Source organism: Aspergillus vadensis (assembly GCF_003184925.1).
Source record: "Aspergillus vadensis CBS 113365 unplaced genomic scaffold BO88scaffold_8, whole genome shotgun sequence".
NCBI classification, from domain to species: Eukaryota; Fungi; Ascomycota; class Eurotiomycetes; order Eurotiales; family Aspergillaceae; genus Aspergillus; species Aspergillus vadensis.
The window spans coordinates 689513-705740 of NW_020292046.1; the positions used below are offsets into that span (position 1 = coordinate 689513).

Genomic DNA, 16228 nt, shown 5'->3' on the forward strand with positions numbered 1-16228 from the left:
CCACTTCGGGACGGCGAACACTCTGCTGATTGACAGTGAACGCCGACTCTCCTCCCTCTCTAGGAAAGAAAGAAAAAGGAATGGCAAAAAAAAAGAAGACCCCTTTTATCGCTTCCACATTCTCTTTTTACTCCCCTCCTGGGTTTCTTGATTCTTGGAGGGGAAAGCGGTTCTAGCTCTTGGTTATTTCCGTGTCTTGGCCGTTGGCTTGGCCTTGGTACAATGGGCGAACACCACACGCGTGTGTAAAGGTAGGTCATCGCAGGTACATCCGACCAGAAGCCCTACTAGTAGTCTCTGCTTGGTTTTTGTCATACAGGCATTTGGTAATTTGAAACATGTAATGCTGTTATGTTATGTTGTAGGTTCTTTGCTTTCTCTTGTAACAACTACGTATGATCTTGCTTTTTTACAACTCGGAACCGATCTACCATCCGATTGGGAAAACTGGGTTCGCTGAATAAGTATGGCATCTGTATTTGCTCTCTAAACGAGGGAACCGTCAATCAACAACCGTGGCCGACTTGGATGCGCTCGCACCCCCTCTACCATCCTTGTTTGCCTTGGCTTATGCAACATCGATCGGAAGGCAAAAAACTCTCATGCTCATCACATGTGTGTTTTTCGATAGCATGAAGCTTATCGCCAGTACGCGTTGGCCACGGAATTGATATAGTCGATCCCCTCCTTCCGCCACGTGTCTGGCTCCATGTAGCTGTAGCTCGTGACATTCGCATCAAACACCAGATCAACCGGCTGATCCTTCCCGTACGGTTGCCACTGCACATCGGAGTCCTTGATGCCCGAATTAGGATCTAAATCGTGGATGAACGATGCCCACATGCTGGTCATCAAATTGCTTAGCTGTACGTAGGACTCGGGCATCCCTGCGAATGGCTTTCCGTAATGGTACCCAAGTCCTGCGATGTTGTTGAACACAAAGGCAACCTCTTCGAAATGAGTGGCGCCAGACAGGATGGGGACATCGGCCGCACGCATGTTGAATCGATAACAGTACGCCGTCGTCGAGGTCTCTGTCCACGCCTCACATTGTCGCCGCCGGTTGGCATGCATTACATAGTCCCCTGCGTATGCACAAGTGCGCCGCCATTGGTAGCCTTTGGACGGGACTCGACTGTCTCCAAGGAATTCGGGGATACCCAGTGCTGGGTCATCGGGGTAGAGCTGCAGGATTTCCTGGGCGATCGTGGGGGGTAGCTGAAATCCAGATTCGCCATCTGCACGTGAGATTAGCCCATATTGCTGTCCTGGGGTTCTTTCAGTATCTCAACTGATCATCGTACATACCTGTTAGATATGAATAGAACTCCTCTGTCGTGTTAATACCCGTGGGGCCGAAGGCTGTTCCTTCGTCGGTATTGGTACCTGCAAGAATAGGGACTTTGACGAATTCATGCTTGTCAAGCTGGAGGCTACCCCATTCTCTGATGATATCTCCATCAATGACAGGCCCGAAATTGAACTCCGAGTTGCCACTTGTGGTGTTGAGAGCAGCGTTCAATTTCTCGAAAGGTACTTCGCGCAGGCACTGCAACGAATCTACTACATTGGAGCAACCGACTTGGGCCGCGAGCTCATCATAGAGCGCTTGGTACCCGGTATAGTTGGCTGGGCTAGCAGTAATAGTCGCTCCCGATTCCATGATGCCTGCACGGAAGAGCCCGTCGTCTCTCCCGCCGTATGCTGCAAGGTGATAGCCAACGGACATCGCTCCGGCGGACTCGCCCCAGATGGTGATCTTCTCTGGGTCTCCTCCGAACGCTGCGATATTCTCCTTAATCCAATGGAGTGCTAGCCTCTGGTCTCTGATGCCTAGGTTGGTATTCCCAGTGCCCCAGACTTGACTGGAGCTCAAGAAGCCCCATGCCGAAAGGCGATAGTTTAAGCTGACTGCAATGAATGGTTTCCCTACAGTGCGAGTGTCACAAGTCAGAATAACTCCACAACCCTATATGTGAACATACCGATTTTGTAGGAGTTGGCGACAATCGCGGACATGTTGTAGCGCTGGTCAGCACTGGATCCCTCATAGAAACCACCGCCATGTATCCATACGCCCACGGGCAGCTTCGAGTTCTCATTTACAGAGGAATCGCGGATCACATTCAAGGTCAGACACGCTTCGGACTGTGGGTACCAAATTGAATCGGTCTAACAGATACTCCCATTAGATGACACCAATATGCCAGGGCCGGCCCAGAAAGGCTTTGCGCACTTACCCCGTACCCTACACAGATGCTGGAATACTCCTTTGCATCGCGCTCTCCGCTCCAGCTTTCATTTAAGGACTGAGGCACCGTGAATCGCAAGTCACCTAAAGGTTGCTGAGCGTACGGCATTCCCAGAAAGAAATCTTGCTGGTAATGCGCATTCGCCACTCCGACATATGTGCCGTTGCGAACCTGGGCCGTAGGACTGGCCGCGGAGCGGGCCACTTTAGTTGGCGCCGCATTGCCCACGGCAAGTAACGCGAGAAGAGCAACAGCGAGTTTTGGCATCATTAAACAGACGAGATATTTGCTATCTGCGCTGGCCCGACAGCAATTGGGGGTTTGCTGGGGCGGCCATTATAAGGAAAGGGTCCAACATGTGGGGAACAAGGATGAATGCACCCCGGATAATTCAATCCATGCCAGCTTGCACCTGGTGCATTAGTGGGGTTTGTCTCCGGGGTTCTGCCGGGAGAGCATGGGGTGAGGAGTGCGGGGAATCGCGGCATTGAAGGCTCAACCGTCATACATAACTCGCTCCTGGTAGGATTATCGACCGAGATGTGGAGCTATAGAGTCATAGGACACAGCTGGCACAGTGACCTCATCGTCAAAATGGCAGATCGAGGACGTCCAATTGCCGAGTCTTAATTTGTAGACAAGCCGATTATTTTGCCGGAGCATGAGTTGTATGGGGCCTTTCCGGAAGGTAATTTCATGCGACGGTTGGATGAGCACCTGAGCTTGTGGTGATGTGGACTGACCTCATGCCGGCGCAATAGATAAATCTGGTGCATCGTATATAAATCAAAGAGCGAAGGCTGATCGTTTTTACACCCTGAAGCAGACCCGACATGGAAGCAGACGCGATACAGAGTAATGTCGAAGACGGGAATGGCAGACGAGGCGCCAGAGAGAAAAGCGACATGCGGGTCGCTTGACCGCCAGTGCCCAAAATTGGCAGATGCATAATGCATGTTTAGGCTCAGAGATAACCCAATTACTTGTGTGGCTCTTATTAGGCAAAATTCTCCCTGTCTTCTACCAACGGTATAAGAGAAGCCTCTAAGCTATGGCATTGACACAGGTTGGCTTTGTAAATCACATCCGACGAGAAATCGCTTTGCTTATAGAGGTTAGCTCGTCCGGTGCAAGGCTTTCTCATTGTTGCACATGGACAGGAAGGGGCCCAGGCGAGAACGTCTCCACCAAGGCTAGAGTCGTACGAGGGGTCATGTTAAGAAGGGTGTGTGAGCTATGGTGTTCTGTGGGACAAGCATATGAGCTGAGCTGACGCTGTTCTTCTTGTTCCTGATTCCGAAAGGCCCATCCAACACCGATAGTGCGAAAGCAGAATGTGGTTATGCATGAAAATTTTATGCTGCTTCGTTAACTTGCGGTCCAAAATTTCGGCAGATGCTATCAGGAGCTTGCAAAAGCTTCCCATGGCCCTCTCACGCACTGACGGGAGCGAAGGGTATACTCGTGGCACAAGCCCATCATTGGCATTGTAACGGTAACACGTTCAGCTGGCTCGTTGGTCTTATATCAGAGTATTGCCACTACAGGCCTTTTCTTAAGCCTTTGTTTCGAATGCCGCCTGAAAATATGCAGTGTCTTTTTCAATAAACCATGCCTGATTGCCAGTTTCTGCTCTATCTGTCAGATACATAAAAGACAAAGGCTTTCGATGACTCGTATCCTGGTTATTTGTCACATCAGTAAACTGCATATCATGCCAGTACACTGGGGCAAAGGGGAGGAACATACTGAATCCTGGACTCCGTCTGGATTTCTCCAGGTGCGCAAGTGAAGACGGGGTTCCTTTCATCAAAATCCAGCTTTTATGACGAGTGAAGCAGTGTCCACAAATCTTTCGACACGATTCCTCAAAAATACTCTTTGAAGGCATCAAGTATGCATTGGATAATACCAAACCAGGCGGTCCCCCTGGCAGGCTTGCCCGAGCCTTCCGACGAAGTTGATTCTGTCATGGCCGTCATTCATGGATTTTTAGCTGCACTGAGGACCAAAAACCCGGTTGACTTCGAGAAATGCTGTGTTCGGGCAGGAGGAATGTCTGTTTGGCCACCATCCCCCACCCTCCCTCGCTTTTGTACCATTGGAGCTTTCGTGGAGCAAGTGACACGGATTCAGGACGAAATCGACGAGCGCATCTGGGATCCAGAGGTGAAGGTATATTCGCCCGGAAACATGGCTGCAGTATGGGCACCTTTTCGGGCAAAGGTCAATGGGGTCGTGCATCATGTGGGCGTTGAGCTTTTCGTTCTTCATAAAGTCAACGGTGTATGGAAAGTGACAGGGCTGGCGGATTCATGTCGGCAGCCAACGGAGGAAGAGAAGACGTTGTTGCCATAGTGGCCAGGAGTGAAAGATGCCTGAATGACGGAAATGGGGAGTTTGGGCCTTTGGAGGAACGGGAGTGTGTTTGGAATAAATCAAGATAGGGAAGTCGAAATCATAGTTGATTGATGAATCACATGGCAGTCAGCCGCGGCCCTTTTGCGCGGCACATTGACGAATGTTAAAGGCTTACCATCAACGAAGCACCACGAAGATAAATTTTGAAATTATTGTCTAATAACTATGCTTGGATGTCCTCCAGGACTTACCATTTCAATCAGCTGACAAGGAAGTTCTAATTATGTTCACTTCACTGTAGAAGAATATGAGGAGCACGCTATCTACATCTATATGCAACAAGTTTCGTCTTCGGCCATCTAATTCTTCTTGCCTCTGAGGAGCTCCCACCCAACTGTACCGTGTTTGCCTTCTTTGACAGTCATCTCATCCACAGCCTTCACCAAGTCGTAGCAAATCTCCTCGGATACGGCACTGTCATGCTTATACCCAGGATGCGACGCAACAAACTCGCGGATCCATTTGGCTCCAGTCCAAAGGGTACCGTTCGCACGCTTACGTATTAAGTCAAGGTAGCTGGCTAGAGAACACCGCGTCTCAACATCCACGTTGACACTGTTCAAATAAGATTCGACGAGCGGGATCAATCCAGGGAATGATCCATCAGGGGAACCGTTGATAATATCGGAAATTGTCATTAGATCATACTCAGACTCCACCGGGTGTAGTGGTGGCGATGGAGGTGGCGTGTTATGAGCAGAGGATGTCGTAGAGGAGACATTGCTGCCACCTGGCGATTGCTGGTTCGGTCTGCGACGAGAGAATGGGTCTTTGCGGAAGTAGAACTTTTGTTCCAACACTGCATTTCGAAGGTGCGCAGTTTCCATGTTCTCTGTCGTACGCTGGATCGGGATGTAGAAATTGAGATCGAAACTCAAGATCGCACGGGTGACAAGCACGATGAAGATGCTAAAGGCGGCGTTCTCAAAGTCGGTCATCTGGATTTCCATGGATCGGAATTCAACTCGCCAGCCGATGTCATCCTTGTCAGGCGGTGGCGGCTTGAAACGCATATGCTGCCAATTGGTCGACTGCAGGTTCTCAAAGTGATCTGCTTTGTTCAAATCCAGCTCCTCGAGGTCTTCCGAGAATATAACCAGTGGATCACGAATAAATAGGTGCGCGAAATGTGTCGCCAAAAGATCATCCATGCCGTCATCCATCAATCGCTTCTTGATGTCTTGATCAACGATAAGATCGGGATCCAGATATTCTTTTCGTAATCTAGGATCTTGTGAGATATAAGTCGAGTTCGAAGCATATCGGGATTTGGGGATCCTCCATCTATCATTCTTCAGGGGCTGCATGGTGTTAATACCGTTCTTGAAACTGAGGAACAAACAACACAGAAGAGCGGAATCTTACAAGTTCACCAAGCTCCTCCCGTGTCCGGTCATCAACAGCTCCACTGATCTGATTCCAACGGACATCTGTATCGACGAGGAAACCCTTGTATATCGGAGTGGCGGCAGTGAGAGCCAAAAGGATAGGCCCCAGCGGACTAAGTTGATCGTACAACTTTCTCCCTTCCGTCATGTTCTTCGCTTGAAAAGTTATCTGGAGACAGCAACTCCCCATGCCGAAAGCCATGGCATCCATGTAAACATGACCCTCCTTAGCCGCGCCATTTCGGACATCATCATCCTCGGGCCAGTTGTGGAGGTCATAGTCCACTGTTGGATCCAAAAAGGGTTCAGGCGTATTTTTGTCCTTATAAACTGGCACATTCAGCTCGATTTTCCGGCCTCTCCTTGATCTTATGTTGGCCGCCAAGGTTGGAAATCGGATGTGGGGGTTAGCGATTTCGTCGGGAACAAACTGAGATCGCAATGCGGGACCCGATGGGGGATAATAAGGCTGAATATAGTCGTCTTTTGTCCCCAGACGAGGGAATGTGGTGAGGGTGATAGGACTCTCATTTGGTGCCATGTGAGCCTTTGCAACCTCACGCCTATTATACGTCCATCAGAGACGTCATTACTTGCCCGGGAAAACCGAAAACTTACCGCCACTTCATGTTGGACTCTACTTTCAGTAGATCCTTGAAGTCGATGCCCCAGGGCTTACCGGGAGTGGCTTCCAGCATGAATCGGCCAAATTCAGGGTGGAAATGAGGTGGCTCCTCGCCCTCACTAAGATCCGTCAGAGATTCTCTTCTCGTGTTTCCAAAACCCTAGTCCCAACTCACTGTTCCTTATTCTGAGACAGAGGGGAAGTTCCCTCTTTCCATGATGCTTCGTCCTCAGCGAGCGACTTGAGGATATCGGCCTGAGCGAGAGACAAGCGGGCCTTTTTGCTCTCATCATCGACTGCTACGACGAGATACTCGACCTAACGAAGAATGAGCAATTAGCGAACATTGAAACAGAACAATGTGAAGATTGCGACTTACCTCGTCACCCCAGAGAAGGGCATTCCGTTCCTTTCCCTTGGCTCTATGCCAATTGGCAAGTAATTGCTATCTCAGTCAGAAAAGAACCCCACCTAGAGTACATGATTGGGAAAATTCAACACAAGATCAGTTTCTTACCTCAATTCCCCATTTGCGAACCTGATCCGCTCTCTTCTTGGCTTCTGGCCAGTCCAAAGCCGTCCCAAGCGCTCTGAAGGAACGGCCAATGTTAGTTTTTGCGCATCAATGAAATCCGGCTTTGACCCAGCACGCTCCACCTACAGCAAGCCCATGTTGTCAACACCAGACAGTTGGAACTTTGGATTGCAAATTCCAGTCTGAGGTTCCAAGGTTTTCCTGTGGCTTTGGGTGAAGTAAAAGTTCGAAGGTCAGGCCATCCAGAACCCCGCGGAGATGAGGGGAACTTTCCCGGCAGTATCTCCGAACCACGGCAGAATAAGCCAACGTCAGTGGCACGCAATGTCGTGACTTCAAGACACGCCCGGAACGGCTTTACACAAACAACAAGGGCAGCAGATACTGATCGATTAAATATGAACAAACTGCTGACCCTGCCGACCTTGAGAAATTCTGTCGAACCTTCGGGTACAAAGGCTCAAGCGCCTATTGGTGGCCGGGAAACTTATTCCCCCCATTTCTGGTAGGCCGGGCGGGGCAGTAAGCAGTGGTCGGTGATTATCAATGCCGCCGATTTCTAAGCAGCGTGGAGGGATTAGAGGTCATGTGATATCTACTATCAGTTGCTCCGCGGCGGCCGATATGTATGGAGGGCAAGCAGATAAATATAGATGGTCATTCGTCTCTATGTAGTTCTTCGGAAAGATGCATGAAGAATGTCATGACCAATTGGAAGCATACTGGAAGCTCTTTACGAACCCATCATTGTCTCCAGGGTGTTGCGCCATGGCTGAATTTGCATCTGCCTGCCCTTGAGGTGTGATCTCATGGCACTCGCGGACAAAGTCGCAAAATATCATGGTAATTGCACCTGACAAATCATCGCTCTCATTATATTGCAAAGTTGGAAAGTGAGGCAGGTCTGAGTCCCTTCTGGCCTGAAGAAACCTGTGCTGTCTTTTCGAGGGTTGCTAATGATTTCAACCCCCAGACCTCACAAGCAGCGTCGAAGCCGAACAACCCCAAAAGTACGGTTGGTGCTACTGGTTAGCCAATCGACCGTTCTGGTCTTCGCAGGTGTGGTGATGGCAAGCCTAGTCTTGGATGATTCCCAACGCCAATGTCGGTGCATGGACAAACAATCTCAGAATCTCTATGTACATAACCCGCTCCTTCGCTCGTCTCGAATGCCGTGCCGATATTTGTGGTATCATTAGTTGCTCCGGGCACCACCCTTAGCGGCGCGGAGCTCTTCCATCTTAGCAACACGCTTCTTGAACTCCTCGTATTGGCACTTCTCGTAGCTGTGTCTCTCGTCCTATTGGGTGGAAAGAGGCATGGCGTTAGTTATAAATACGACAAGATGAACAGGAATCCATGAATAAACCAGAGTGAAAACAACGCACCTCGCACTTCCAGGGAAGGTAGTATTCTTGCTGGCGGCAGCGGTTCAATGGGATCAGAAGGCCTGCGCAAGAGTCGCGGTATTGGAGGGGAAGACGAGCATCCGACATTTCCTGGCGGGAGGCAGCTAAAGTCAAGCGTTAATCGTTAATCATCCGGTGCCAACTTTCACACCACTGCCTTCCGACACATCAGACCCCAATGGCAACAATTACATACCGGTGCTATCCGCAAGCCCAACGGCACTCTTCACAGACTCGACGGCAGTCATCTTGACACGAGGGGGTGACTCAATTGAAGGTTATTCCAAGGATAGGCGACTGGGCTGTGAGGTTTGCAGCTATCCGCAGTCGTCGTTCCTTCCGGACGATAAGTCATGTGATATCACGTGTTATTGGTTCCACAACAGGTTTAGCGTATCCAAATCCACTTTACGCGGTCAACGTACCCGGAGCGCGTCTTATCCAGCCCTGCCATCCGTCGCGTGTTGAGATAGATGTTGCTGGGCTACGACGAACCCAGCTCGCTTTCCACTGAGATTCATGTGATTGACCAAGGCAACAGGCAATTTTGAAATTTGATGCCTTGCGGTAGCCAAGTTCAGACTTTTATGTCCTTGTGTCCAAGTCGCGACGCCGCTCGGAAACATCCTATTATCGTACGGAACTCGCAGAATTGAATCGGCTTACAAGAGGCGCATCATGGCGGCGGTGGACTTCTCCAAAGTTTACTCTGCTACTTATAGCAGTGTGAGTACTCCTTCATTCTGCCCTTTCTGGTATTGCAAAAACCTCGTCCTTTGAGGCGTGTTGAACAACACCGTAAGGAGGCTTACAACAGCAATTTAACACTTGTGGCTAGGTCCCGGTTTATGAGTTCAAACTCGATGGCGACAGTGTCATGCGAAGACGTTCCGATGACTGGATAAATGCTACACATATTCTGAAAGTTGCCGGGTTTGACAAGCCTGCGAGGACTCGCATCCTAGAACGCGAGGTGCAGAAAGGGGTCCATGAAAAGGTTCAAGGTGGCTATGGAAAATATCAAGGTAAGACCAGAATTTCCCAATATCGCCTCGCATTGCGGCGCTATAACTATATGCAGGTACTTGGATTCCGCTTCCCGAGGGCCGTATGCTCGCCGAGCGCAACAACATCATCGACAAGCTGAGGCCGATATTCGACTATGTCGCTGGAGATCGCAGTCCACCACCTGCCCCGAAACATACCACTGCAGCCTCGTCAAAGCCAAGAGCCCCAAAGAATACAAACAAGAGAGTCGCAACCGAAGAAGTTGTCCCTGCTCCAAAACCGCACCGAAGTATGGCACCGCCCGCCTATCCACCCTATGAGCCCTATGAAATGAGCCAAGGATTCGACGAGGATGAATCTTTAGAACAAGCAACGCTTGAGTCATCGTCTATGATAGCGGATGAAGAAATTATGGTAATGTCTCAGAATGGTACATATTCACGGAAGCGCAAGCGTGGGATAAACGAGGCTCCGGCAATCTCTATTAGTGAACAGGAACATATACTCTATGGTGATCAACTGTTGGATTATTTCATGACGGTAGGGGATGCTCCGGAAGCGACACGTATTCCTCCTCCACAACCGCCAGCCAACTTCCAGGTCGACCGCGCGATTGACGATTCTGGAAATACTGCTCTCCATTGGGCATGCGCCATGGGTGACCTGGAGATTGTGAGGGATCTACTACGGAGAGGGGCAAATATCAGAGCACTATCTGACCAGGAGGAGACACCCCTCGTGCGTGCCGTGCTGTTCACGAACAATTACGAGAAGAGGACGTTTCCACCGCTACTAGAACTCCTCTTGGACACAGTCTCATTTCGAGACTGGTTCGGCGCTACTCTATTTCACCACATAGCAGAAACTACTCGGAGCAAAGGAAAATGGAAGAGCTCGCGATATTACTGCGAAGTATTGCTAGATAAGCTACGCGTTACGTTTTCGGCTGAGGAAGTTGATTTATTGCTGTCCTGTCAAGATCAGAATGGGGACACTGCTGCTCTGATTGCCGCTCGAAATGGCGCGTTTCGCTTGGTTGACCTACTACTCGCGCGGTGTCCGCGAGCTGGTGACCTTATAAACAACAAAGGCGAGGCAGCCTCAACTATCGTCCGACGAGTACCACCTAATGAGCGCGACGTCCCTCTTCCCCCTTCGTCTATTACGATGGGCAATGATCAATTGGATCCGGACATCAAGGCACCTGTTACATCAGATCACCTGCTTCCCAGCCTTCCGCAGGACTCCTCCCCTACTACCTCGGCATTAATGTCTAAGATCGCCGTCATTATGTCCGAAGCGAACAAGAAACTCACCGCAAGCTATGGCAGCTCCAAGGCAACCCAGCAAGATTCAGACGATGTTGCGAACCCGGAGGCACTGTATGCGCAACTTGAATCGGATCGACAAAAGATCCAGAAACAGGTCGGTATGCTGGTGGCGAAAGAAGCCGAAGAAGAGTCAATCGACACGCAGCTTGATCGTTACGAGCAGTTGAAAATCAGCTACGAATCACTCTTGGAGCAAATCCACGAGGCTCGACTCAGGGAGAGGATCGCCTCAACGCCAGTGCCTGAGAAGGGGGATACAGGATCTGACCAGGACCAACTACGTCGCACATACCTTATGGCTCGTCAATTGTGCTCTGCCCAAAAGGCTCGGCGCGCAGCCGTGAAGGATCTTGTCCAACAGACAGCCGATGCGGGTGTAAGCACCAAGTTCGATGTCCATCGCAAGTTGGTAGCACTTGCCACCGGCCTCAAAGAGGAAGATTTGGATCCAATGGCCGCAGAGCTGGCTGAAACACTCGAGTTCGATCGAATGAATGGGAAGGCTACAGGAGCCGAATCACCAGATCCAGAGGCCAGGGAATCGGCCACATTCCCCATCCCTGGTCCGACAGTATCTGTGGACGCCTGATTGGTCTGGAAGGGATTGTTCGTTTCCAATCATCAATCGTTCACCTCCCGCAGTCCATTCAATCTGTGGTACGCTTCTCGTTATGGATTTACTTGTAAATTATTGCCGGTTTGGACATGATTACCATCTACGCAAGGACAGTTAGTCCTCGGGCCTGAGCAATGAGCAACAGGCTAACTCTACCTACCTACCTACCTCCCTGTCTACTTTCTCACCTGGGCCTGCGCTGCAATCTTCTCACGATCACTGATGCATGTTGATGTTAATTTCCTACTACTACTTCTGGCGGGCAATTTGAGTTTCTGGTTTGCCAGCAGATACCCACTCAACTTTTTTTTTTTTTTTTTTTCCTTCTCTAATCTCGTGGTTCCACTCATCTTCCTTCACCTGTCTACCTATCTACATAAAGTCTAAAAAGCCTTTTTTGCATGATCATCCCGTCCGTCCCTTCTAGGTGAATTTAAAGCAAACACGAACACGAACGTAGTGCTTACCTAGGTGTCTAAGCCCACATGGAGATAATCGTGGCTGGGCTCTGAGATTGTCATGAAAATTTTAGATATGTTGCCATCTTCTCTCTCACCCACTCTCCCTCTCTCTCTCTCTGGCCAGGCCAAGACCATACTCGAAACTAAAATGGATAGTGTCTCTGATCTTCTTGGCACCTTCTGATACTTGCATGTGAAGAGCTTATACCACTCCGGTTTAGGTTCCTTGACACTGGTTAACTAGTTGTTCTCAAGGTCTGAGTGATTCAGTCACCTGGAAGCATGATATACTATGAATGTACTGGTACACGACATGGTACGGTTGGTAGATGTTAGCAAGTGAGAGCGAAGAAGTGAGCTTTATTCAGGTTCGCGTAAAAGGCCATATAATATCTACTAAATCGCAAGATGAAGGTTTCATGCATGAAATTGGACCAGCAGGGTAGGTAGGTAGGCAGGCACGACTTGCAACAAATGCAATTTAGCCTGCTCTAGACGAATAATGTATATAGAGTTTGGATTACTTCATAATATTCTCATCGAGGAACTGTCACAGTGTGGCAGTGCACTGAACGACTACTTCCAGCTTCAGCTTGCAAAAAGAAAGGAAAGGAAAAGGGGTAGGCGAACTAGGTCGCATGTCCCTCGAAAAGGCGGAAAAAAAGGCAAAAAAAAGTAGGGCCCGAACCGCGATTCGAACGCGGGGCCTCCTGCATTTCAAAACCCGAAGCAGGAATCATACCACTAGACCATCCGGGCTAACTTATGAAACATCTTGCTGAGCATGTCTCATACGCAGAGCCGAGCGTCAGCATGTAGATTATGGGTTGCCACAGAGGTCTATCTATCTATCCGTCGTGGTGGGAGTGAGATCAACAGACACACACAAAACAGGCAACTGCAAACGAAGACCACATGTACGAAGTCATGTGACAGTGAGCAAATAAACAAGATAAAAAATTACGGGCCCGAACCGCGATTCGAACGCGGGACCTCCTGCATTTCAAATCCCGAAGCAGGAATCATACCACTAGACCATCCGGGCTTTTGTTATGTAATCCATTTGCCTGGATGGATTCATGGTGGGTTGGAAGGCTTTGGAGTACTAGGTGCTCTATGCATGTCCGGGCGTGTGATTGATTATCCATTAGGTTTTGACATCGAGTTTAACCTGCCGATTGCTGGCGAGATCTCGGCCTACGGGAAATAGTGATAGGCGCCCCGTATCCGTACTATTTCACTTTTATTAGTAGGTTAACAGGTGCGCATTGCATTGCATTTACTCCCGCCGTGCGGCGTTGTTCTAGCCGGTACGACCCATCCTGACTTCAAGGCATTGTGGCAAGCCGATCTCTTGGCTTCACTTATGTCCCATGGCTACTCAGGACCTGGGTTATTCTTTTGGTGTTTTCGTATACATGCGAGGCAGGTACAGCGAGTCACTGGGGTTTTAAGTTAATTTGAAGCAATGGTATTGGTATAATAAGGTTGGGTGTTTTGCCACGCGGCTATTTATGGGTGACGAAAAGGAGACGGGATGTGGAAGAAGACTGGGTGGTCATTATAGTTTGATGGATCAGAATTCCGTTGCTGGGAGCAACTATTGATGCGTTGCTTTTGTATAGTGGCTGTTAGTCACGGCGTTGGGCCACTTTGATGCGCATTTGTTGCGGGAAGGATATATAGTGTTAGCACTATGGTGCCGCAAGCCGATCAGAAAAGACACGGACGATTTTACTCGATTCCTTGACGTCAGGTTGACTACGATACGGTAACAACAACTGCTATTAGGCATGATAAGCAAAGGCAAATATCCACAATGGAGGAAAGGATCATACCATGGGGCAGGGATTCACACGGACCAGGATGGGAGGCAGCTACAGGTCAGCTTCCGCCACTGCAAGTATGAATGAAACACACACCGTTTATAGAGTAGTACATAGAGGCTATTTTTTAGCAGACAGGTTAGTAGAGGATAGGCACTGGATAAATTCAGGATGTGTCGACAGTCAATCATAAATCGGCCGAGAAATGTAAACGGTCAACCTGTTACTATCCTCATACAGCCATCCAACTTGCATGAGATCTGCCTACCTGAGCGCAGTAACTGGGTTAGAACCTGCGTCGAAGCATCGGTGTGATGCGACGCTTATGCCAGGCCCCCCACTCATATTTCCATATGAACAAATGGACATTGATCCCATATAGCCCAAATAATGGCGCAGTGGGTGACCACCCGTTTGGGCATGACAATGCGAACATCGCATGATAAACGCATCCAGCTGTTCGACGATATATTCCATGTCACCGTCAAGATCGTGTGATTACAGAGTTGTAATGTCTATTAGTGTAATCGGGAACAAATCGACTAGACTGTGCATTGATGCTGGATCAGTAGGTACTTTGGCCTGTCAGCTTTGTATGCGCTTGGTACCTCCCACAAATACACAGCCTTTCGTGTATATTGTCAGAGTGCGTGCTCGTTAACGGTCTGGGCTGAGAGGTGATCTACCCCCGATTGCCTCCATGTTGCCTAGCTCTCCTGTAGCTTTGAGTTTACTGTGCTCGGAATCCCGCCGCGACATGAAACTGAAACCGTCCAACACATTGTTTATCCCGAAGGAGTAGCTCTGCGCGCCATATCGCAATACCAAGACGTGTTCCAAAAATTTTCAGCGAGGAACAATGCCTGCCAAGTTGATTGACTAGACCGTCAGCAGGCGTCAAAAAAGTTACAGCTAAGCGAATGGTCGGGTCAAGTCCCATCCAGTTTCCTCGATTTTGGCAGATCCACGGAACATGACCCAGGAGAACCACTCCACAGACAGACCAGTTCTCATCGACCATCATCTGGGTTCCCAGTGGCACACAGACCTCTAGCAACGTCACCAATGATCTGCGTGTAAAATGAGCTGACTGGTGATCGGATGTGCAGGGCCATCTCTGCTGCCTTCAATTTCTCGTTTGACGCTGCCAGTAGCTCACGGGCTGCGGGACCACCCGTTCCACACACACATGGAGACGAGATTTTCAAGGGGTCATCTACTTGCAGGAGCACTCGGGAGCCCACGGGCGTTGAGCGTTCGTTTCCTGTTGACCGAGTGAAAAGGCCGAGCAAACTGAGACATTGCATGGTTCGGCAGGCCAGCAGCAACACGCCCAATCATGTTTCCACCCTCAAACCGGGTAACTTGATTGAGCTTACCACGGAATCCTCATGACAGGGGGGGAAGATACTGAAATGGCATCCCCAGTCTACATACTTAAGTATGGTCTCGAATAAAAAGGCACGAGGAGGCCGCTAGAACCGGTAAAGTGGCAGGCGAGAAGGTTCCATTCAGGTGCTTGGCAACCGAGATAGTCGGGAGTTAGTGGCTCCTGGGCGAATCCTTTTGGACCGGGTCACTCTAGCGATTTCCTTCGCTACTAATTATCAGATGCCAATGCCCACTGGTCAGGGGGGAAGGCGGAGAATTCTGGCTACGGGATTCGCCCAGTAGACTAGTAGCAGCCCCCCTCCGCATGCTGCATCGTGGCTCTTCCACTCTACTGCAATCATCGTGAGTGGATCGGGTGGGGATCTGGAAGACGAAGGAAGGCCACTCGATGTAGGAAGCGCTCGGAAGGTTTCGAGGTACCATCACAGCTGCTCTTCGCAATTGGACGGATTGTCGATGCGGGATTTTCTTGTGCAGAAAAAAAAGGTTATCCTGCCGCCAGACCATTTAGTCTACTTAGCTGTTAGAGTCTTAGAGAGGTACCGAAGGAAATCAGATCATTAGACAGGAAGTGCAGTAGACTGAGTAGAGACTAGAGAGTAAAATATGATCCACCACTAGGGTCGATCAGCAGCGCCCGTCGGTTTTTTTTGCGCTCAGCCGGAAATGAAACAGAGGAGAGGAATATCCTTAACACCGGGAGACTGATGAGTCGTTTGAGAAGGAGAAGGAGAAGTAGATTTTCTCGAGGGTAGTTCCCTCGTGGTGTAGATACACCGAACAGGAGGAAGTGGTGGATGATCTGCAAAAAGAGAGGGAGTGGGATGGCTAGGCCGGGACTATCTTCGATCAGCCGCGAAAGTGGTCAGTAATCCGTTCAGTTCAAGTTCAGTTCGCCATTTCCTTTTCCCCCCCCCCTTCTTTTTTTCCCATTCTCAGCTTTTCCCCCAAATTTCCCAAATGC

General features: G+C 49.7%; 5 protein-coding genes and 2 non-coding genes across 7 annotated transcripts; 2 read left to right on the forward strand and 5 right to left on the reverse strand.

The window, feature by feature from the left end:
• Positions 1-549: 549 nt before the first annotated feature.
• On the reverse strand, positions 550-2700 carry BO88DRAFT_262718 (cholinesterase). The gene is made up of 4 exons (XM_025702297.1): positions 2241-2700; positions 1986-2172; positions 1309-1929; positions 550-1238 (listed from the first exon to the last, which is right to left on the reverse strand). The coding sequence occupies exons 1-4, from the start codon at positions 2520-2522 to the stop codon at positions 640-642; spliced, it is 1689 nt and encodes a 562-aa protein (XP_025564156.1). The 5' UTR covers positions 2523-2700; the 3' UTR covers positions 550-639.
• A 1448-nt stretch (positions 2701-4148) lies between these two features.
• BO88DRAFT_414101 (uncharacterized protein) lies at positions 4149-4610 on the forward strand (the record flags this gene model as incomplete). The annotated part of the gene is made up of 1 exon (XM_025708154.1): positions 4149-4610. The coding sequence occupies one exon, from the start codon at positions 4149-4151 to the stop codon at positions 4608-4610; it is 462 nt and encodes a 153-aa protein (XP_025564157.1).
• Positions 4611-4795: 185 nt separating this feature from the next.
• On the reverse strand, positions 4796-8032 carry BO88DRAFT_480672 (glutamate--cysteine ligase; the record flags this gene model as incomplete). The annotated part of the gene is made up of 7 exons (XM_025712158.1): positions 4796-5974; positions 6039-6624; positions 6680-6805; positions 6862-7004; positions 7066-7131; positions 7204-7274; positions 8014-8032. 7 exons carry the CDS (start codon positions 8030-8032, stop codon positions 4973-4975), a joined length of 2013 nt encoding a protein of 670 aa, XP_025564158.1. The 3' UTR covers positions 4796-4972.
• Positions 7940-8866, reverse strand: BO88DRAFT_404001 (NADH dehydrogenase [ubiquinone] 1 beta subcomplex subunit 7). Its single transcript, XM_025706502.1, has 3 exons — positions 8827-8866; positions 8610-8734; positions 7940-8521 (listed from the first exon to the last, which is right to left on the reverse strand). Exons 2-3 carry the CDS (start codon positions 8715-8717, stop codon positions 8417-8419), a joined length of 213 nt encoding a protein of 70 aa, XP_025564159.1. The 5' UTR covers positions 8718-8734; positions 8827-8866; the 3' UTR covers positions 7940-8416.
• A 222-nt stretch (positions 8867-9088) lies between these two features.
• BO88DRAFT_404002 (putative APSES transcription factor) lies at positions 9089-11907 on the forward strand. The gene is made up of 3 exons (XM_025706503.1): positions 9089-9356; positions 9469-9655; positions 9712-11907. Exons 1-3 carry the CDS (start codon positions 9309-9311, stop codon positions 11556-11558), a joined length of 2082 nt encoding a protein of 693 aa, XP_025564160.1. The 5' UTR covers positions 9089-9308; the 3' UTR covers positions 11559-11907.
• Positions 11908-12725: 818 nt separating this feature from the next.
• On the reverse strand, positions 12726-12805 carry BO88DRAFT_t114. The gene has a single exon. It is a non-coding gene; the product is annotated as a tRNA-Pro (tRNA).
• Positions 12806-13011: 206 nt separating this feature from the next.
• BO88DRAFT_t113 lies at positions 13012-13091 on the reverse strand. Its single transcript has one exon. It is a non-coding gene; the product is annotated as a tRNA-Pro (tRNA).
• Positions 13092-16228: the final 3137 nt, after the last annotated feature.

What these genes read in the sequence shown, in the direction of transcription:
- BO88DRAFT_262718 (XM_025702297.1), bottom strand. Translation starts at nt 2,522, where the DNA reads ATGATGCCAAAACTCGCTGTTGCTCTTCTCGCGTTACTTGCCGTGGGC. An exon ending in CGCCAACTCCTACAAAATCG is followed by an intron (nt 1,930 to 1,985) that starts GTATGTTCACAT and finishes CTCGCACTGTAG; the next exon opens with GGAAACCATTCATTGCAGTC. An exon ending in GTTCTATTCATATCTAACAG is followed by an intron (nt 1,239 to 1,308) that starts GTATGTACGATG and finishes TCTCACGTGCAG; the next exon opens with ATGGCGAATCTGGATTTCAG.
- BO88DRAFT_404001 (XM_025706502.1), bottom strand. Translation starts at nt 8,717, where the DNA reads ATGTCGGATGCTCGTCTTCCCCTCCAATACCGCGACTCTTGCGCAGGC. An exon ending in ACCTTCCCTGGAAGTGCGAG is followed by an intron (nt 8,522 to 8,609) that starts GTGCGTTGTTTT and finishes TCCACCCAATAG; the next exon opens with GACGAGAGACACAGCTACGA.
- BO88DRAFT_404002 (XM_025706503.1), top strand. Translation starts at nt 9,309, where the DNA reads ATGGCGGCGGTGGACTTCTCCAAAGTTTACTCTGCTACTTATAGCAGT. An exon ending in ACTCTGCTACTTATAGCAGT is followed by an intron (nt 9,357 to 9,468) that starts GTGAGTACTCCT and finishes ACTTGTGGCTAG; the next exon opens with GTCCCGGTTTATGAGTTCAA. An exon ending in TGGCTATGGAAAATATCAAG is followed by an intron (nt 9,656 to 9,711) that starts GTAAGACCAGAA and finishes AACTATATGCAG; the next exon opens with GTACTTGGATTCCGCTTCCC.